This window comes from Gossypium hirsutum, chromosome D10, assembly GCF_007990345.1.
Source record: "Gossypium hirsutum isolate 1008001.06 chromosome D10, Gossypium_hirsutum_v2.1, whole genome shotgun sequence".
Lineage (NCBI taxonomy): Eukaryota > Viridiplantae > Streptophyta > Magnoliopsida > Malvales > Malvaceae > Gossypium > Gossypium hirsutum.
In genome coordinates this window covers 11,031,482-11,054,298 of record NC_053446.1, presented here as the reverse complement: position 1 = coordinate 11,054,298, position 22,817 = coordinate 11,031,482, and the positions used below count along the sequence as shown (strand labels likewise).

Below are 22,817 nucleotides of genomic sequence, written 5' to 3'. Positions count from 1 at the left end.
TTAACTACAACATTTTTCCGTAACTTTTTACACAAGTAATATTTTAATAATTCAACCGTCATATTCCATTCTTCATTTATGCAGATCATGCATGTCAAGTTTGGCATAAATTAAAAAAAATTTAACTATTTGTTTTTTGTAAAAAACTTTCAACCGTTAAATATATATATTAATATAGATGATATTTTAGATCAATATGATAGAGATATCGAATCGATTAAAAAATTTACATGCAAGACAGCTAAAAATATCTTGACAAATTCAATTGGTCGTATAAAAATGATGAAAAGATGTAAAATAAAATAAATTTTATTTATAAATAGAAATGTTTTATTAGTAATGATGGGGTTAAAAGAAAATAAAGCGATGTTTAGAAAGAAGAGTGTGAAAATAGGGAAATGGGTGTAATAGCATGAATTCCAAAAGTCAGTGGGTGTAATTTTATATTTTCCCATGTGTGGGTTATTTTGAAACTCTGGCATTCACGTGGGGCTTTTTTAGTTTTTTATTTATTCATGTGGCACCTACTAATTTTCCTATATATAAAACTAGCATAGGAAGGAGTATAGATGTGATTCCACATCTCTCTCTTTTCAATAGGAGAATGACAAATCAGATTTTTTCTTTTGATTTTTAACTTTTTCTTCTTGAAAAGAAAAAATATAATTTGTCATTCTCTTATTGGAAATGAAAAAAGATAACCTGGGATTACAGTTTAAAACAACACAAATGATCATTGCCTTTCTTTTATTATTTGTTTTTGGCTTAATGCTAAGTTTGCCCTCCCAACTATACATATCTTCTCCCTTTAATATTTAACTTTTTTTCTTGTTTCATTTTAGTATTTAAATTATCTTTAGTTATCTAAATTAGCTCATAACCTTAAAAAAAACAAAGACAAACACATGGCACCATGTGAATTTTCTGTTCTTTTTTAAAATATTATTTATATTATATTGATTAAGAAAAGTAAAAAAAATCATATATAATATTTAAATATTTAAATTTTCACAAAAAATAAAAAATAAATTTTATTTTTATAAAATTCTAATATATATAAATATAAATTTTAAAACCTCATAATAACATATAAAAATTGAAATTTTTATAAATTAAAAAAAATTAAAATTTTCAAAAAAAATATTAACAACTTTTATTTTTTTTCTTTCAAAAATTCAAAACAATTGGTGAGGATTCTTGGTCAATTTGTTTTTCAAAACAATGAATAAAAATTCAAAAAATAGAAAAAGTTTAACTTTAAAAAAAGGTTTTAAGGTGTAGAAATTGAAATTTTGAAAAATATATATATAAATATATGTTTTTTTAAATTATAAATAAGTCAAAATATTTAAAAGTAAAAAAAAAAAAAAACATTGGTTAATCAGCACTTAATCCTGAATCACTCCGGAAGCTTCACAAATGCCTCAGTGGGCACGTGTAAAGCCGAGACACGTTAGATAAATGTATTTAAATACTATTAGTTACGTTAATTCTTAATTTAGTTAATTTGTGATATTAATGTTTGATTAAGTTATGGTAAGTTAGTGGAATAAGTACAAATAGTCTGAATTGCTTCGGCAACATAATGTGACATCACAAACTCGAATTCAACGATCAAATCGAGTATGGAATGTCACATTTAGTGTTCATCGATGATCGGATAACTATTAGTCAAAGTTAAGGTATTTTTAAAATAAAAATATTTTTTTCCTATTTTTTGAATTTAAATTTATTTTTTAAAAAATTTTGATAAACATAATGCCACATGGCAACTAATTTTTTAAAGTTGTTATAAAAATAGGATTGAACCGAATAATAAAATAATAGTTTGATAAAAGAAACTTTTAGGAACCAAATTAAAAAAACGAGTACATTTCAATGGCAAACTGTGCATTAAGCCTTTGGCTTTTACTTAAATCTATACTACTATATATATATACCTTCTTCACTTGACACCTGTCCTTTTCATTTCCTTCTTTTTAACATGATCATATAATAGTTAAATTTCAAACTCTAAATGTTTTAAGATTATATAAGAATAGTTAATTTTTAATTTTGATCCTATAGTTTGCTTTATACTTTAATTTTGAAATAATTTGGCACTTCAACTCTTTTAATGTCATTAGTTAGTCTAAATACTTTATTCCGATTAAAATGCTAATGTGAAATTTTAAGAACTATTAACACTATTAAAATTGTCACACCGACAACTCTAATAAATGAATTGTAACAATGTTAACAAATAGACTTACATTTTTAAACTCAAAAAGTAGAGGGACTAATTCTTGAAAATATAAATATAAATAAAAAAATTTCAAACGTACCAAAACTTTGAGCATATTTTACTCTATAATTAGAAAAAATATATATTTAACCCAAGGTGAGTAGAAATCATACTAATTTTTATTAATAGAAAAATTATTCTCATATAAATGCGATATAACAATGCATGGTTAGGGGTTACCGGAAGTGATATCCGGCATGACCGTAAGTTGAGGGCCAGACCCAGATGCTGTTGGTTTCCGCTTTCCTCAATAGGTTATCGCCTTCCAGTATAAGATCCGACGAGGAAGAACACAACCAAGACATGCATATCATAGTTATAAGAAGATTAAAAGCCATGTTATTCAGGCTGGAATATGAGTGTTGAAAATGAATGTGCCCCGATATATGTGTGTACAATTTTCTTAAAACTTTTACTTGCATTTGGAAGGTCCTTGAACTTTAAAAGATATACCGGGGTCGTAATATGTGTCACACATAAGAGATGTCACCATCCAATCTAGGATATGCCATTGAAAAGACCAAAAGATAGACAAATCCATCAAGCCCTTTTCTACAAAATGATTATTAAGTATATGGTACTCGGATTTAAGTGTAAGGGTTGGATATGAGTATGTATTCAACACGAGTTAAGTTTATTTGCAGGCCCTCAAAAGAAACTGCAATGAGCATAGAATTTTAATAAAATACTAACTTGTCCAAAATATAGAACACCTTCTGAGGTAGCAAAATATAACAAAACAATGCGAATAAATGAATTGCCGAGTTGTTCAAATGGATTGTAAGCAATGAAAGCAGCGAAAAGAATGCCTTTCAGAAAACAGCAGTGCTTGAATTGAAGCTAAACATTACGAATCTTACATTAACTAGCCACTAAGCGTATAAACAAGATACTTGTACTCACAAGTTACTGGAGTTCGGCTAAAAACTTCTTTGAACTAGCCTCAATCATTATCAAGTCGAACTCAAGTAGCCTAAGTTGTGAAGCAAGCTAAATTTGATTGTCTTAATAATTAACTACCAAGCTTAACCGAGCTTTTTTGTTTTTAGTATTCTTATTTTGTATTGAAAATGTTCAATTTAAAGCACGATAATCAAGCCTAAGCTCAAACATTTCAACCTTTATCTTGCATCGAAGTTGAGCTTTTAAACTGAAGCTCGAAACGAGCTTCGAGCCTTAAATTTGGAGCCGAGATCAAGCTTCTTCCACTTTGAGCTTGGCTCACTTGAATGCACCCCTAACGGTAGCTACTAGCTACTTGCATTTGAAGCTAAGTTTACCTTGTTATCATAGTGATGAACTAGAGGACTGCTCCGGAGCAAGGAAATAGAGACCCAGTGATGATGGCAATGACCACCAACCGCCAAGAATTCCGATCAAACGTATCTTCTCGTCCCCAATTTCGACAATAGCAAGGCAAAGAAGCTTGTAATCCTGGACTTCTACTTTGCTGGCATGCAGTGCCTGCACGATAACATAGTTTTCATTTAATATGAGCAGATTAAAAAGAAAATTGAGAATATTTTACCCGGAACAGGTTCTAGACTAGATGCTTGTTGAGTGCATTGTCCTTTTATCAAATATAAATTACCTTGTCTATATATCTGTTCATGTGATTACAGGTAGGGAGAAATGATATCCCAGTAAGAAGTCAGTAAACTTCACCCCTATGTTACTCTGACTCGAGTGAAGAATTGGATGTGGGTACGTACCGGACATGAGTATGCTTAATTTTTTTAAAGAGTTTTTCCATATATTTATAAGGTCAAATCTCCATACTCAGGTACTCCAAGAAAAATGAAGAGTCAGAGCAACATATGTCCACCTGAGAAAAGAAGACACAGGCAGAATAGTTGTTGCAGGGTAACTTCAGTTTTTTACATTGCTCTGACTCTTGGTTTCTACCATGTCCAACACATTTGGATATAGGTATAGGAATAAGACCCTCCGCAGGCTGGGAAAATGTAGGAAAATTTGAACATGCTCATGTTGGATATATATACCCGTATTTGACACTTATATCCAAGTATGATTAACGTAGTTAGTTCTGGCTTGCCGTTTATGTAAATGAGATGATAACTTCCAAAAAGTTTAAGAACTCCACAAACAAAATTAACTGAAACCGAATGGGAAAGTTACCAAATCAAAGCAAGAATCTTCAGTTAAGCCTCAAACAATTGTTCATCAACAAGCATTAAAAGAATTTAGAGCAATAAAACATACCTTATATTTGTAGAAATGAGGTTTTTGGCGCATATATCCATGGCATAACTGCAAAAGCGAAACTCAGGTCAATAGCTACTAAAGCAAACAAGGACAAGAGCAACATATGACCGTACAGCCCGGCAAACAGACAACAGGATGCAGATTGTACTACAATTATTTTTAGCTGTATGCTCCTATGTTACTCAGACTCAGGTTTGAGTGGCAGGTACGAGTATATATCCAACACAGGCAAGTTCAATTTTTTTTTAATGTATTTGGAGGGTTATATGCTCGTAGCCATGTCTGAAAATGTGTCCAGCACAAGAAAAGTTTCCTGACCTTTTCAACAAAAAGATAGATTGATGAAGGGCTTGGTTTGGTGCTGAGGAGGAAAAGAAGGATCCTAGTTATAACTGCAAAGGGATTATCCCAGTTGACCAAGACAGTAAATATGAAAAAAAGGGGCAGCCATAGTTTCCTCATTAACAACCAGAGTTTGTGTCGATCATCTTCGCCTTCTGAAGCATCAAATGACTCTAAATGATTGTCATCCGCAAAAATATCAAGACCTATGTCATTTTAGTACAAATCATGCAACCTGTTAGAATGCAATCAAAAAATCAAAAAATGAAAAAAACCGATACAAGGAAACAATCATGCATAAGTAGGAGTAATACTTTGCAGGCGTTGTACTACAAGTTTATACCAAGCAATTCCCTCCTATGTTAATCAGACTTGGAATCTCATGTGCAGGTGCTTATCCAACATGGATATATTTAACTTTTTAAAGTTTTTCCATGTGTTTGGCAGGTCATGTCCCCGTACTCATATAAGACTTAGAGACGGGGCATTTCAAGAAAAATAAATAGTCTGGGCAACTTAGATCCACTCACCATCCATGGCATGTGAAATATGAGACCAACAGTAGACGGCTCCAAACATGACTGATGCATCAAAAATGCTTCTCATATGCCTACTTCCTGGAAAAAATTCCAATATCAACAAGGTTTCTAAACAATGAGAACCAAAAGTCATAAAGAAACAAACCCTAAACCAAGCCATGTTACTCAAACTTGGGTACTAGTGTCAAATACAGATATGCGTCCGGTACATGTAACGGGTAAATTCAATCTTTTCTAGTCTTTTCCATGTATTTGGATGATTCTTCGAGGGTCATATCCTCGAACACACACTCAAATACATGTCCATATCATGTACTTTATCTACACAAAAGTTCAACAATTACAAATAACATAAAATCAGACATGGGGCAATATTTCATGGAAATGAGTTTCAAATTCCATGAGATGTATATCATCAACCCGGTTGAACTCGTAAACAATTCTTTTCGATACGGAACAATCTTTTTATCTACACTTAAAGTTCGACAGATAAAAATAACATAAAATCAAAGTGAAAATAACATAAAAGAAAAACACTGAAATTTTGAACTAACAGAAGAAAAGGGTATCCATAAAATCAAAAATCAAGAGAAACTGCAAGTTTAATCAAGCGGGTAACATTCAAAAGTTGCTAACATGGAATTAAAAAATGCAGAAATTACATAAAAAGAGAACAAAAAAATCATTAAAAAAAACTTGCCTGAGAAGCAGCAATCTTGAACATATTTTCTCTGTATACTTAGCATATATTCAAACTTCGAGGCTCTGCTTTGCAGTTTAGTTTCAAAAATATGAACCCATGTTTTCAAAGGTCTAATTTTTCCATGAACTGCCGGAAATGAAAAGAAAAACCAAATATTTAAAAAAATTGAAAGAAAAGAAAAATGAAAATATAGTTTAATGAGACTTACATAAATTCCGGGATTGAGAAAATGATTGTCTAAAGGGAAGCAGAAATTTGGCCGTCCAAGCCATCTTAATCAGTTCACCGATGCAAGTTTCTCCGCTTAGCCGCCGCTGCTCTGAAAATGACGAAGGACTGATTAGTTTAACAACAGTACCAGTACGACGTCGTAAGGACGTATCCTACGTGGCAGTCTTGTCATCTACCTAAGGGCCCCTTTGGATGCAAAGGCACAACAGTGCATTGAATGTTTTCCCCTCTATTATCAATCTCACTGCACTGGACTAGACTCTGGACAGCCTTTGGATGTGTTGGCTTCCAGTACAGTGAGGAATTTCTACTGCACTGGACAGCCTTAAGCTGACTGGTGCTAGAAGCTTCAGTAAAAATTTAGCAACTTCAGTTGCTTTTTCTTTTCCTCTTTTACCCATCTATTCTTCAGTTGCATTCTTCAGGTTTTTCTGATGTTTGGTTACCCTTCTTCTCCTCTTTCCCATTCCCTTTCCCCTTCCCCTTGGGTTGCAAATCAGTTTGGTCAATGACCTCTTCCGGTTCCTCCTTCATCCAGGTAAGGCTCCTTCTCCTTCTTCCGTTCTTCATTCCTTTTTCAGATCGTTGAAATCAAGGAGAAATCCAAAGACCTACATGCTCTAATCAGGTATTCCATTAAAAACTATTAGCTTTTATTTATCGATTTTTAAATGTGCATGCATATAATTATTAGAAGAAACAAATAGTTCGTTGTGGAAATTCTTATATGAGATTTTTTTTTCTTCTACTGAATTTCTGGGTTTTGTTGGAATCCTTGAAAAATATATATTTCCTTGTCAGGTCGTGATGACATTGACTAGATTGGTTGTCTTTGGATTACATTAATGACCTTTCGATTGGAAAAAGAAGTGTTGGGTCGATCTTGCTTTTGACCAATGATGAGGGTTTAGTTAATATCAGAATTATGGAATCAATTTATGTTTTTTTTCCGATAATTTTAATTGTTTGCAATGATAATTGTTCAAGTGGAAAACTTTTATTGTGAATACCAGACAAATTGTATTTTGAAACATTACAGGATTGGCTTACTCTGTTTGGTGCAATTACAGCTTGGATCAAAATACAAGGTGCAAATTCAGCTCTCATTAGGGCAAGCTTGAAGACAGAAAACAGAACATATAATTGTATAGGGACTGTTTTGGCTAAGAATGGTTGCTGGTCATTTCTCAAAGGTGGATTTGTTCTTGATTCACCTTCAAATTTAGCTTTACTGCTATTCCAGGTGAACCTGTTTTCAAATCAATATAAATTTAGGCTTTTATATGTGAAAAAGATTGAGCATTAGATTATTAATGCTGTCACTAATTTTTGCTTCTAAGAACCCTTTTTTTTATAATGTCTTGGATATGCAGAACTCAGATGATAAAGACATTGATATAACAATTGATAGTTCCTCGTTACAGCCATTTACAGATCAAGAATGGAGGTTTAACCAGCAATTCATGATTAACACTGTAATTACCGTTGACACACTTTGTGAAATGATATTTCAACAATGGTAATGTTCAATATCTTAACAAAATTACTTACCGTCTATTTTTTCCCCAGCAAAGGAAGCGTGCTGTAACAATACATGTCTCAGATCAACAAGGTAATAGGTTGCAAGGAGCAGTAATAACTATAAACCAAGTCTCAAAGGATTTTCCATTTGGTTCTGCAATAGCACACACCATTCTTGGGAAATTGCCCTATCAGGTATGTGTTCATATTCATTTCTTAATACTTGTCGGACAATGCTAGCTAATTGATCTTGTTTTCTTTTTGTCTTCTAGAACTGGTTTGTGGAATGATTCAATGCAGCAGTGTTTGAAAATGAACTGAAATGGTATGCAACAGAACCAGATCAAGGGAAGACCAACTACACCTTAGCTGACCAAATGCTGAAGTTTGTTAGAGCCCACCAAATAATAGCCAGAGGCCACAACATATTCTGGGAAGACCCCAAGTACACGCCTGCATGAGTGAAATTACTTTTGTCTTCTGCTAGATTAAAATGTTTTAGGCAGTTGAAACTAGCAACTGATGCAATTTCTTTCTTTGAGCATCTAATACATTAATAAGTAGTGTCGTGAAATTCTTATGAAAAACTTCTAGTTTTTGTAAAAGACAATGTTAATGAAACCCCTGCCGAGGAAATGAATGGAAATCTTTTCTAAAATGTAAATAATGGGAAAGAAATGAGGTGAAGCACATAAATCTCTTCAAGTAGCAAATATATTGTGCAGTTGTTTTGCTGAAGAATATGTGGACTTACTGTTGTATCAATTGACTGAATTCATAGTTAGTAGCAACTTAATATTATGTTCGGTAATGATTTTCCAGTGTATCCATCGCCTAGTGAGCAGTCAGCAGCTGACGATGCTCAAAAGCAAAAGCTGGATGATGCCGACAAAAAAATTACTATTTTCTTATTCCATAATTCTATACTTTTTAGTGCTGCTAAATCCATGTATTTGCATGTTGAATTTTATATAAGCAAATTAAGTGATCAATTTACTAATGCAGGGAAGAAGCAGATGAGTTGTGCCGAACTCGGGAGGAGAAAGATGACAGTTCATGCACTGCCTCAGAAATGTTTTTTGAGCTGTTGATGTATAAACATTTTCCTTCTTTGAGCTAAATACTATTTGTTGTTTACTTATAAGTGATCTTTGAGCTGTTACCAATAGTAATTTAGATTCTTGGTCTCCAAAATGTTGGTGTATAAACAATCATGAGAAGGAAAATGTTCGTTTTGCAGCCAACAGAAATTTCATGGTTTTTATGTTTATTGATTGTAGGCTGTCAGAAAAGATAATAAACAACAGTTTAGCCTTCTTGAGGAAAATAGGGAGCTTCTGATACGTGCAAACCAAGGCCACACCATCATGGTGATGAATCTTTCTTAAAAATTTATTAATTTCTTCATGCTTTATCTGAATTGTCACCTTAGATTATTTTTAGCTGTTGTTTTGAGCATCTTTATTTATGTCTATACACTTCTAAGGAAGATATTGTATGTCACGTTGGCAGACAGTTGAGTCCGAAAGATTATTAAAACAAATCCTTTCAGCTGATGAAGTGCAATGTAAGAACATCATGTCTCTTAGATTTATGGACTTTCTTTATGCCTTTTATTTTGCATAATCCTCTTGATTTTCCCTGAGATGATTGTTTGCGTACATGGAACCTATAAGAGGAATTTGGAATCAATTTTGGAGTCGGGTTTGAAGCGCATGAAAAGATTGCATGTTCACTTTTCAAGTGGCTTGCCGACTGACGGTGAAGTGATAAGTGGTGAGATATCATGAAATTTCTCTTTACTGTTCCTCTGAACTTTGACATACGAACTCCTTCATTTTACTCTCTATTTTTAATATGCCAGCACGGTATACGTGACAAACTGCTTAGGGGTGTTATTATGCTTGTTATCTGCATTTCACTATAGGATTCATGCTAAAGATTATGAAAGGGGATTATTAAGATGCCGATATATAACGTGAATTTTAAGCAATAATGGGAAATGACAAGCACTAATCGGCATAAATTGAGTTTTAGTGAATCTAAATGCTGTACAGGGCTTATGATGATTTGTTCTTTTACCCTCTTCAGGTATGAGATGAGATGTTAAACGTTTTGATCTATCTTGATGTTAGAAAAGCTTTGGAAGGTAAGCATGCTTGCAGTTATTGCTTCGGTTCATAGAATCATGAAAGAAGCAAGTCATCTTTCTCACTTTTCTTTAGAGTCGTGGCCGAACATATATTGATTTGTTCTTGCCAAACTACGGTTCTTAAGTTGTCTTCGCTTGTTTTCTTGATGACTGCAGAAGGCATGAAGCTTTACATTTCAGACAACAAAGTGATATTGACTGAGGGTTTTGATGGGGTGGTACCTGTCAAGTGCTTTGAGAAAATAGAATCATGGCCAGACAGAAAACCTATACCTTTCTCAAATGTTTAAAATTGAATGATGAAATGATCAGCTTTTTTTTTTTTTACTTTCTTTTAAACCTGTGTGATGACAAATTTGTATTTATAAAAGATGACCACCATTCATATTTGTCCAAGTCGGTTACAATAAGAGTACATTTTATCTATATAAATTGTTAATCCAAGTCTGTTCAATCTTTAGACAAAATGAACCTTGCTAAACAAGTTATGCGTGCAATTTAGTTGCAGAGGTTTTTTGTTAGGTCATGTAAGACTTTTGTTGGTTAAACTATTAGAAATTCAAGAGCAAATTGGGTCCTCTAATATAAAAATAAGCAATTTAGTCCTTATATGCTTCGTTTTGAAGCAAACAAGTAACTTTTGAATAGTTTTAATATTTTTCTTATCTAAATGCTCGTGGAAAAAATTGAAAATAAACATGTCTAAAAGTTTAATCATAAAAAATCCATCTTTCTACAGAAAATATAACAAAAAAAGAAGAAGTTAAAATGAAAGAAGAAAACAACATTGAAGACCAAAATTGCTGCAATTCAAATCTAGAAACAAAATTGAAATTGAGAAAATAAAATTTACGTTCTAAATTTTAGAGTTTGAAATTGTTGATGCACAAACAATAGAATCCTAATTTGTCAATGGACAGAAAATTACTGATGAGATGAGTTGAAAGGTGCTTTACGGTCGGAAATGGAATACATAATTGGGAATATGAAGAAAAACCCTAATTCATTATGTTGTTAAGTAAATTGAACTTGGGTTGCTGATGGTAAAGTAACAATCATAAAATCAATATTCAAAGTCAAGTTCAAATATTTTAATATTTGATAGAAGAAATTTATGAAGTTTGTTGATACAATCATTAGAATATTTAATACTAAGAATTTTATTAAATTATATATTTTTGTTAAATTATATTTAATCATAATTATTTTAAATTATATTTTATAGTATTATATATTATGATTTTAGTAAATTCATATAAGAATATTTAATACTAAGAATTTTATTAAATTATATATTTTTGTTAAATTATATTTAATAATAATTATTTTAAATTATATTTTATAATATTATATATTATAATTTTAGTAAATTCATATATTCTATTAAATTATATATTTTTATTAAATTATATTTAATAATAAATTTTAATCATTTATTAATTTTGTAATTGTTAAATAATTTTAAAAACTTCTATTATATATCATTTTTAATCTAATGTCCTTAAAGGTCATTTTCTATTTTTACCTCACCGCTACAGCTGCGTTTGAATCCAAACACACACTCCACCGTTGTTTCTAATCTCACCGCTACAGTATCCAATCTCACCGCTACAATAACTAATCTCACCGCCACCGCTATTTTTAACCTCACCGAAGCTAAACACACCGCCCATCCAAACTAAGCCTAAGTCAAACTACGAAGCTACAGTTGGACTTCGATTTCAGTTGGGTTTCGTTTCTTAGCTGGAGTTCTATTTAAACTTGGGTTTTGTTTTTGGTTAAATTACACTATTAGTTACTAAATTATGTTTTGTTCACTTAATTAAAAAAATTGCAATTTGGTTATTGAAGTATTTGAATATTTTCATTTAAGTTACTAAACTATTAAAAAAATTTATTTAAGTCATCAGACTATTAAATTTAATTTTTTTAAAAAGTCCGTGAGTGAACTCTAAAAGAATGATTATAACAAAGAAAACTATATGACATTAATTTTGACATCCCAATGACCAAAATAAAAAGTTTTGATTAGCTTAATAACTAAATTAAAAATCTTTTTTAATTAAGTGACAAAAAAAAAACTTATCTAGCTTACCCTTGCTCTTTTGTTTTTAACTTCTCAACTATTTTTTGAACAAAAATCAGCTGATGATATTAATATTGGGAGAAGTAACCACCCACCTCCAATCTAATTGGCTCGATGCATTAAATACCAAACTTTTAAAGATAGAAAGATCTGAGCAGCATAAAAATAAAAACAAAACAAATTTCTTAAGAAAATGAAACGATTCATGCTTCAGTGCTGATCACCAGCATAAATCGAAACAGATCTTCTTCTCACTCCCTCCGATGACAACATGACTTCGTTCACCACAACCCACTTTCATCTCTCACTATGCATGTCCCGTCGATTTCGCTCTACCTCTTTAAGTTTTCCTTCTAAGAATAACAGCATGTTTGGTTGGGGGAATAGGAATGCATTCCCCCCCAAATCGGTGGGCCCACCACCAAACCAACGTTTGGTTGGCTGTAATTGTAATACAGCCTTATTCCATTCAGCCTCTATTACGTGAGAAGCTGTAATAGCCATTCCTTGCCTTCAGCACTGAATAGCTATTACGTTCCGCTCTTTTTTCCCATTTTCCAAATTTTGCCCTCCTTCATCTTCTCCTTCATCTGCGTTAAACTCTCTACACAATTTCTGCCCTCAAACTCTCTTGCCATATTTTAGATATTCTCCTTCATCTTCTCCCACAGATATGTAACTTTCTCTCCTTCTGTTATCATATTTCAGGTAATTTTTAATTCAGATTCAGATTTCTTGCTTGTCAAATAAAAATCCACCCGAATCACTTTCCACTTTCCATAACCAAACTCAAAATCATCCAAAAACAAAAAAATCCAAACATAGAAAAGTAGAGAACTGAGAAATGGGGGTCGGGAGAGAAGATATGGAGATTTTAAAGCCCAGAATTGACAAAAGAGAGTATCGGAGGATCGTCATTAGAAATTCCCTTCAAGTTCTTCTTATCAGCGATCTCGATACCGACAAGGCAAATTAATTTTTCAATTCCTTCTTCAGTTTCATTTCATTAGCAATTCCATTACTATTATTGACCTTTCTTTTTTTCTTTCTTTCTAATTTCTTTGTTTTTTGATGTTACAGTGTGCTGCTTCTATGAATGTGAGTGTCGGTTCCTTTTGTGACCCTGACGGCCTCGAAGGCCTTGCCCATTTTCTTGGTATTGCTTATCTTTTTCATCCGTTTATTTTATCTTCCATTTGTATTTGTGAACTGTCTGGAAATTTTTTGTTCCTTTTTTACTTTAAATTTTAACAGTATGTGACTTTAGTAATTTTCTTCCTCATAGCGTTATTGATACAAACCTTTTAAACTATAAAAGCATCAATATTATTTTTGAAGCATAAATAAAAGGGGTGATTACAAATTCTTGGTATCTTTTTTTGCCAAAATATTTCAATAATACTATAATCACAGAAATACATATAATAGATAAAAAAATCTTAATCTTAAACCAATTGAACATCAAATTTGAAAGGATTCCTGTAAAATGTATGTGATCTAATAACTGATTATTGTTAGCTAACTTTGAATAAAATTAACTTCAAAATTTTTGAAGAGATGACATAAAACAAGAGGCTTATAGTGAAGTAAAATTATTTGTATGACTTGTTTTCAGATAGTATTCCTTTGATTTTATTACGTAGTTTATTTTTTCCTGATTTACAGCATGGAGGCAGAACAAACGCCTTCACAGCTTCTGAGATGACCAACTATTTTTTTGATGTCAACACTAATTGCTTTGAAGAGGCTTTGGACCGGTAGATGTTGTTTGTGCAGTCTTTCTTTAGCTCTCATTTTCATCAATGTTCATTTAATGTATGTGAGATTGGGTGTTTTCCTGTCACTTGCTCTCTAGGTTCGCACAGTTCTTCATCAAACCATTGATGTCAGCTAATGCTACCATGAGGGAAATTAAAGCTGTCGATTCTGGTTAGCTTTTGGTTCTTGGTTTACTTTACACATGGATTTCCTATATTTTAATCTATAATTAATCAACACTATTCTCTCTCTTTCTAGAGAACCAGAAAAATTTATTGTCTGATGCATGGAGAATGAACCGGGTATTATTTTTCTTTTTTTGAATCACCCTTTGTCTTCTAGAAGATTGCAAGATCTCAGCTTTGACTATTTAAAAATGTTAATCAATTTTTTCTGGAAGAAATGGAACCTGGAATTGATCCCTATTCCTCAATTGCAACTTTAATATTGTTTGTGAGTCCTCTCCCGTCAATGCTTTTTTTGGTGTTAATTCTTATCACTTTTTCTTTAATGATCAAAACCAAAGCCCAAAAACTATTGTCTTAGGAACATCTTGTAATGTTTTCCATAAGTTACTGTTGAAAATTCCATATCTGTATGTACTTGTCAAGTTTAGATTCTCATTTAATACTAATTTGGTGTTTGGCTGGAATTCACAGAGAAACAAGTCACTTACTAACATGATTGATTCCTTAAAGTGGTGAACTGAGCTTATGTTTGGAAGTGTTCTTTCATCCTTTGATATTGATAGATGAGGATGATTGGATAATACCCTGTCATTAAGGGCTATTCATCAATTGTTTCCTCTTTTCTTGTTAAGGGTTTATGGTGTGCATGGTTATTGTGGTTTCATTGCTATTTTCAGAGAGAGAGACTTGTGATTATTAAGCATACTGGGTTGCAGTTCGTATTTGAGCAATTGTTTGTGAGTTTGAATGCAATCTAATCATCTCAAGTGGTTGATTTATGCTATTAAAATTAAATAAGAATTGATGATTGTTGGAAAAATTAGCAAACTTTTAGAAACTTCCCAATCTTTGTCTTTCTTGAAAATAAATGAGAATGTGTTTCTTACTTTTAGTTGAGTAGAAGAAAATTTTGATGGATTATGGGTATTGGTGGTGATCAAATTGATTCAGAACTTTTATTTTGTACTAGTTTGCACTTACTACCTAATCCATCTCATTTGAGTTCATGTTAATATTCTTCAATGGTGAACCTTTTAGATGTATTCCTATCTGGTTTTAATTTTTCCTTCTATGCAGCTTCAGAAACATCTAAGCTTGGAAAGTCATCTATATCATAAATTCAGCATAGGTTAAAAACCTTTCCTAGTTGATCTTCCTTCCTTCTCTCCGCTATTCTTTAAGTTGAATTCTTGCCTAAGCAGGTTATAGGGCATACTTTCTGCTTTATAGTCAATCAATTAACCTAGTGATATTGGATATTGGATATATATTTCCTTTTGCAAATATGCATGTTATGATTTTCAGGGACAAAGTTCTTTGTAGTTTGTGAACCTGGGACACAGCACATGGAGGCTCTCTTGAAAGTTGTTTATGAGCTCTACACTGGTTATGTTTTGAAGAACCCCTTCTATGAGATGGAGATGCCCATACGATTCGAACTCTTTGACATCAACCTGACACAGGCAGTACAGAAGGATCGTGTTGCGCTTTTGGGGCTATAAGCTGTCCTGGAACCGTTACCTTACCAAAATGTCACCATCTCTTATCTTCATCCGTACACTTTTGATGGAAGATTGCTATCAAGTTTGTATAAACCTGTGTATTGGGATATCATCAAGCTCCTTTGTTTAGCTCATAAGTGCTGAATTATTTATAACATATGATGATTTCTGGAGTTGCTTCTCCCAATTAACATTTATAAAATTAATGAAAAAATCCTTTGAATTATTTGTTTGCTATTGTTTTTCAATCTTTATCTAGGAAGAAGTTACAGCAGGGGAGATATTATGAATGAAACATTCATAGTGAATCATTTGCATTCATTCAAAAATTAAATTATATATATTATGATTTTAGTATTATATATTATGATTTTAGTAAATTCATATAAAAATATTTAATATTAAAAATTTTATTAAATTATATATTTTTATCTAATTATATTTAATAATAATTTTAAATTATATTTTGTAGTATTATATATTATGATTTTAGTAAATTCATATAAGAATATTTAATATTAAGAATTTTATTAAATTATATATTTTTATTAAATTATATTTAATAATAATTATTTTAAATTATATTTTATATTATTATATATTATGATTTTAGTAAATTCATATAAGAATATTTAATATTAAGAATTTTATTAAATTATATTTAATAATAATAACTTTAAATTATATTTTATAGTATTATATATTATGATTTTAATAAATTCATATAAGAATATTTAATATTAAGAATTTTATTAAATTATATATTTTAATTAATATATATTTAATAATAATTATGTTAAAATATGATTAAATTATTTATTATTGATATTAATAATATTATTAAAATTTAATAACAATAACAATAATCATTTACCTAAACAAATTTCTGCTAAGGGTATTCTAGTCATTTTAGTTTTTTCCCTTATGCTATTACACCTCCATTCCATTCAACCAAACACAAGAATACTATTACGCCTCTATTCCATTACATTCAACCAAACAATTGAATTGCTATTACGCCTCTATTCCATTACGCCTCTATTCCATTATAAGTGCTTTTATTTTATGTAATTATTATGGGTTGTAATGACATTTGTCTGTTGACAATGTTAAGATTTTTTTTATACTTAAAATTGAGATTTAATTTTTATATTTTAATTTCTGATGTTTATATTTTTATAATTTTATTAATCAGTCCCAATAATTAATATAGTTAATTTTTCCATTGAAACATGATGTAGTTGTATATAATTTGAATGATTAATAGTTAATATAGTATCATTATAAGACAATGGTTAAATTCCAAATTTGGCCCCTAAATTATGTTGAAACTTTAGATTTAATCTATATACTTTAACTTTACATAACTTGGTCTCTCTATTTTTTAATGTCATTAGTTAGTCTAAAATTTCAATTAAAATGCTGACGTCAATTTTTTTTAAAAATATTACTCCAAGAAAAAATTATTTTATCATCAAAAGTTCGAATTGCTTTTTTTTTAAAAACCTTAATCAATCTTTTCAACATTATTTTTATTTTTACATGATTACCAACTGCGTAGTTTTTTTAATTCAAAATGTCAAACCAGAAAGCTTAATAAAAGAATTTTATTGGTGGTAACAACTAGATTAGAATTTTTAAATTCAAAAAGTAAAGGAACTAAATTCCAAATGTATAAAGTGTGTAAGGACTTAGAGCATATTTTAACATTAAATTTTTTACTTTTTATCTTGAATTTGATATAATCGAATAATTAACTTTACGCGAAATGTGGGTTGAAATCATACTAATAGTAATTATTATGATGTTAAATTGTAACTCTACTAATCTTATAATAATATATTGTATAATGTTTTAAAGATGTTAAATTTAAAATCTATTCCTTTTTGTTGCGTTTGATATTGTATATAAACTAGTTATATTATTAATGCATAAAATAATATTAATTTGAAATCTAAATTATTTTTTTGGTATAAAGAGAAGGATTAAATCATAATTTAAACTATTCGAGATTAAGCCACTCTGGAATAATCATCATGTAACAATATAAGGACTTCATCTGACGATTACATGAAAAAAATACCTACTCACCAATCTTGAGAACTAGGGGTGTGCATAATTCGGGTAAAACCGAAAAAATTCGGTTAACCAACCGAATTCAGTTAATCGGTCGGTTAACCGAATTTTTTCGGTCGCGGGTCGGTTAATTTTTTTATAATTTTTCGGTTAACGGTTAATTCGGTTCGAAACCAGTCGGTAAACCAATTTTTTCGGTTAACCGAAAAAATTAATAAATAAAATTGTAACACCCTTTACCCGTATTCAATACCGGAATAGGGTACGAGGCATTACCAAAACACATGCACTTGTAAACGTATTTAACCGAGTTATAAAATTTCATCTAAATTAAAACTTTCAAAATAATTAACATGCTCCTATAACTTTTCACAATATATCCTCAAAATGTTATAATCATAATAATTAGGGCTTACGAGACCCGATACATACTCATGCAATTCAATGCTTCATTTCCATTTCCTTCAATTCGCAATTTCTCATGCTCACGATTTAGATCATATCACTAGCAATTTCCATTTAATTCACATACAATTCAATGACATCAAGTTCAACACTAATACATATTTACCATTTAACTCAATGTTTATTGATTATACCATTCAATAACACATTTATGAAATTCTCAATTTTGCAATTAAAATGTCACTTTAGCTTGAATAACAACATCGTCCTAATATAAATACACTACCACTTATCCATTTACTTTAATTTTTTTGGGTCCATTTGTCACTTACCATCCTTAATCAAATTAGGGAACGGTTACGGAAAATTGAGTACTTCACTTTCACTTTGCCATAGTATAACTATGGTCTTACGTATGATCACTTATCACTTGTCCCTAATCAGATAAGTGTAGCTAAGCTACCACTTATCACTTTGTCACTTGATCAGATAAGTGTAGCTAAGGCTACCACTTATCACTTTCTCACTTGGTCAGATAAGTGTAGCACTTATCACTTTTTCACTTGATCAGATAAGTATAGCACTTATCACTTTTTCACTTGATCAGATAAGTGTAGCTAAAGCTACCACTTATCACTTTGTCTCTTGATCAGATAAGTGTAGCACTTATCACTTTTTCACTTGATCAGATAAGTGTAGCTAAAGCTACCACTTACCACTTTGTCTCTTGATAAGATAAGTGTAGCACTTATCACTTTTTCATTTGATCAGATAAGTGTAGCTAAAGCTACCACTTATCACTTTATCTCTTGATCAGAAGTACTCAAATCCGGCGTTCCGCTTAATTTGATCATTTATTCAATTTTTTTCACATTTTTATTTTATTCTCATTTCAAAAATGAATACATTTCATCATACATTGTATAATTCATGAAATTAACATTTAATCATTAAATTTCAGCCATATGAACTTATTATTTCATTATCTTTCCACACTTGTTTCTATGCACATCACACAAGATATAAGCATATCATTCAACCATAGTTGCAAGCTAGTGTATTTAAACATGACTCTTTTTGGAAGTAACCACACAATAAATCATTTCAATGCATAACTTATAAATTTAACGTGGCATAATCTAGCCACTACTTGGCCAAAGTCTAAGCATATACACCAAATATGTTAGCCAAATACACGTATAGCATAAGCATTATAAGCATGGATGAGCACAACATTTATTCATGTATCAGGCTTACCAACATGTGTTAATTCATAAACCATTCATGACATTATTTCATGCCAAATCATATACCGAATATACCATAGACACATACTATGAAACTTTTATTTTCACACATGAGCTTAAACCATGACCAATAATGCACAAATATAAGCATCATTTCTATTTCATCATTTATCAATTAAAATCAAGCATATGACCAATTATACACAAATCATTCATATATTTCCCAATTTTCCTCCTCCTCCTCTTCATTCCACATCCTTAATGTGTATAACACACTTAAACAACATTAGCTATAATTTCACCATTCACTCACATGTATATTCAAAACTGTTTATCCGAGTCAGAGTCACTAAATTATTTTTATCCGGAGCTACAGAGCTCCAAATTAAGATCCGTTAATTTTCCATGAAACTAGACTCACATATCTTCATACCATAAAATATTAAGAATTTTTGGTTTATCCAAATAGTATAGTTTATTCTTTAAATTTTCCCCTGTTTCTCTGTCTGACAGTTCCGACCACTCTTCACTAAAAATTAATTATCTCATTGTGCAGAATTCGGATGATGTTTTCGTTTGTTTATTCTAAAAATAGACTCATTAAGGATTCTAACTATATAAATTATAACTCATAATCATTTTTTTTTACAATTTTTAATGATTTTCCAAAGTCAGAACAGGGAAACCCAAATTCATTCTGACCTTGTCTCACAAAATCTATTATATCTCATGATTTACAATTCTATTGCTCACACCGTTTCTTTTATAAGAAACTAGACTCAATAAGCTTTAGTTTCATGTTTTATTCATCCTCTAATTTAATCTCTACAATTTTTGGTGATTTTTCAAATTTACACTACTGCTGCTGTCCAAAACTGCTTTAGTGCAAAATATTGATTTCTATTTTGCCCCAAATTTCACAGTTTATACAATTCGGTCTTTTCTCAATTAACCCCTCAATTAATCTAATTTTCTCAATTAATACTTTACCTAGACATTAGAAGTTGTTACACAACTATTGAAATTCAGAATTTCCACATTTAACTCTATCTTCAAACTTTTTTACTATTAGGTCACAAACATTCACTTTCTATTCAATTCTTTCAATAAAATCAGCATATGAACAATTTAAAGCTCTAATTACATGCTAAATCATCATATACTTCCAGCACATATTCATATCAACTTTCAACTTCTTTCATAAAATCAAAAACTAATGAGTTTAACAAGTGGGCCTAATTATAAAAGTCATAAAAATACAAAAATTTCAAGAAATAGTCAAGAATTGAACTTACTTGTAGTAAAAATATGAAGAACCAGCTTGAAGAAGCCTTTCTATGGTGTTTTAGCTGATGAGAATGCAGAAAAATAAAGAGAAATCTAGATAATTCCACTTTGGTCCTAACTTTATTAAGTAAATTTTGCAATATTCCAATTTTACCCTTAATTCTTCTTACTTTCTTGCTGATTTCATGCCTTTGCCGTCCAGCCCAAATAGACCTTGGGTCTATTTTCCTTTTAAGCCCTCTTTCTTTTATCATTTAAGCTATTTAATCATTTCCCAAAATTTTGCATTTGTTACAATTTAGTCCTTTTTGTTCAATTAATTATCGGAACTTTAAAATTTCTTAACGAAACTTTAATACTAACTTTTTAACACTCCATAAATATTTATAAAAATATTTATGGCTCGGTTTAAAATCCCCGAGGTCTTGATACCTCATTTTGATTCTAATTATTTTAATATTTATTTCTAGTGCACTATTCACTATTTCAAAAATTTCCTAACTTCACATTTAACTTATACTTACTAAATTAATAATATTTTCTACCCATTTGTTGAATTTAATGATCTCAAATCACCGTTCCGACACCTCTGAAAATTCAGGCCATTACATTTTTTTTCTCGTCGAATTTGTGGTCCCAAAACCACTGTTCCGACTAGGCCTAAAATCGGGCTATTACAAAAATTATCCAACCCAACCCAATTACCAACCCAACCCAATAAAACTAAAACAAAAATCTACCCAATTACCTAACCCAATAAAACTAAAACTAAAGTCTACCCAATTACCAACCCAATAAAAATAAAACTAAAGTCTAACCCTTAAGTATCTACCCAATTACACATTTTTTTAGGTTTAATGCAAATGGAGATTTTTTAGAGAGAATAAATGGATATAAATGAAGAATATTAAAAACTTACATTTCTACTATGTGTTAATTTCAAGAATTATGCAATGTTTTTAATTATGTAGTGGTTCAAAGACTTATGTAATATTTTTAATTATGTAGTGATTCAATTCGGATAATTCGGGTAATTCGGGTAATTCGGTTAATTCGGTTAATTCGGTTAATTCGGTTAATTTTTAAACAAAAATAAAAACCATATAATTTTCGGTTAATTCGGTTAACCGACCTAATTAACCGAAAAAATTTCGGTTCGGTTAATTTTTTAAAAAAAAAATCAGTTCGGTTAACGGTTAAAAATTTTGGAAGGTCGGTTAATTCGGTTATAGCTATTTCGGGTCGGTTAACCGAATGCACACCCCTATTGAGAACATCATTAATGTTAACTCATCAGCTACCTTGTTACCCTCTTTCTTGTACTAACATTTCTTTTATACACCACATTTCTTTTTCCATAACAACAAAAAACATGTGGTATCTAAAAACGCTACGGTAAAAAATTTCATAATTTGTTAAGAACAATAAACATGATATTTCAAAATATTACGATAAAAAAATACAAAGGAAATTTCTTTAATTCATTTAATGAATGGGAACATACAATTTGAGAAAAAAACAACAAACACTTCTCGTAAGCGGTGAGGACAAGCTCTATTAATACAACAAAGGCTTCAACCTCAGCACCAATAGAACATTATAGTATGTTGAAAATGGCTCTGTCGCAACTCAAGCATCACATATCTGGAGTGATTGCAAGCCCTTAATACGATAAGGAAACAACCCTGGATGGTCCAAAACGTCGGGCAAAAATCGGAAAAAGAATCAATCACCCACCAAATTGGAGAGGATGACGGCAAAATCATCACTAAAATTGCTTGCAAAAGCAAGACTACATGCATAAGTAAGACTAAAAATATGTTACAAGAGTAGACAAAAACTTCTACAAGTAAAGACCGATTAAACAATGGAAAACAATAAAAAAAACATATAAAACTTACAACAACATGGGTCCAAACTAACTCGTAAAATTATTTATTATTCTGAAATACTCTCAAAATAGAAATAGATTAAGAAGCCGACAAAGAGCCACCCACTTTCCAACAAAAATTACTAGTAGCCGATGGAGTTTCAACGACGATAGACATCGTCATCTGTCCATCACAACTTGTGAAAACAACAAAGATACCCATAAAATGTATTTGCAAACTGAAAAGAGAGAAGTCACATGAAGTGAATAAGAAGAATAAAGAAAGAAAATATTAGTTAGAGGGAGAATAAAAGAGGCTAAGTCATATTTAATTCAAAATAAAATATATGATTTAATATAGATTTAAAGTCAAATTAAGTGATTCAAAGTCTAATTAAGT

At 30.7% G+C, this 22,817-nt stretch overlaps 2 protein-coding genes and 1 long non-coding RNA gene across 11 annotated transcripts; 2 read left to right on the top strand and 1 right to left on the bottom strand.

The window, feature by feature from the left end:
- Positions 1 to 2,287: 2,287 nt before the first annotated feature.
- On the bottom strand, positions 2,288 to 6,518 carry LOC107914234 (uncharacterized). Of its 3 annotated transcripts, none has more exons than XM_041103100.1 (7): positions 6,303 to 6,518; positions 6,092 to 6,220; positions 5,383 to 5,469; positions 4,829 to 5,058; positions 4,508 to 4,555; positions 3,565 to 3,748; positions 2,288 to 2,546 (listed from the first exon to the last, which is right to left on the bottom strand). In XM_041103100.1, the coding sequence occupies exons 1-6, from the start codon at positions 6,364 to 6,366 to the stop codon at positions 3,572 to 3,574; spliced, it is 735 nt and encodes a 244-aa protein (XP_040959034.1). In that variant the 5' UTR covers positions 6,367 to 6,518; the 3' UTR covers positions 2,288 to 2,546; positions 3,565 to 3,571. The 3 variants fall into 3 exon arrangements, with proteins under 3 accessions (XP_040959034.1, XP_016698569.2, XP_016698568.2); XM_016843080.2 differs by lacking the exon at positions 2,288 to 2,546 and having other exon boundaries at positions 3,095 to 3,748; positions 4,829 to 4,871; positions 4,980 to 5,058; XM_016843079.2 differs by lacking the exon at positions 2,288 to 2,546 and having other exon boundaries at positions 3,095 to 3,748.
- A 60-nt stretch (positions 6,519 to 6,578) lies between these two features.
- On the top strand, positions 6,579 to 10,568 carry LOC107914235 (endo-1,4-beta-xylanase 5). 6 transcript variants are annotated; one of them, XR_005919661.1, is made up of 11 exons: positions 6,579 to 6,953; positions 7,396 to 7,568; positions 7,699 to 7,772; positions 7,895 to 8,041; positions 8,119 to 8,291; positions 8,852 to 8,938; positions 9,127 to 9,216; positions 9,359 to 9,413; positions 9,523 to 9,622; positions 9,938 to 9,995; positions 10,155 to 10,568. XR_005919661.1 is itself a non-coding variant. In XM_041103101.1 (5 exons), exons 1-5 carry the CDS (start codon positions 6,834 to 6,836, stop codon positions 8,134 to 8,136), a joined length of 501 nt encoding a protein of 166 aa, XP_040959035.1. In that variant the 5' UTR covers positions 6,601 to 6,833; the 3' UTR covers positions 8,137 to 8,504. The 6 variants fall into 6 exon arrangements, 1 of the variants encoding a protein (XP_040959035.1); XR_005919660.1 differs by having other exon boundaries at positions 7,699 to 7,800; positions 7,900 to 8,041; XR_005919659.1 differs by having other exon boundaries at positions 6,590 to 6,863; positions 7,699 to 7,800.
- A 2,593-nt stretch (positions 10,569 to 13,161) lies between these two features.
- LOC121222392 (uncharacterized) lies at positions 13,162 to 15,758 on the top strand. 2 transcript variants are annotated; one of them, XR_005919656.1, is made up of 4 exons: positions 13,162 to 13,240; positions 13,750 to 13,841; positions 13,940 to 14,013; positions 15,108 to 15,758. It is a non-coding gene; the product is annotated as an uncharacterized lncRNA (long non-coding RNA). The 2 variants fall into 2 exon arrangements; XR_005919655.1 differs by having other exon boundaries at positions 14,101 to 15,758.
- Positions 15,759 to 22,817: the final 7,059 nt, after the last annotated feature.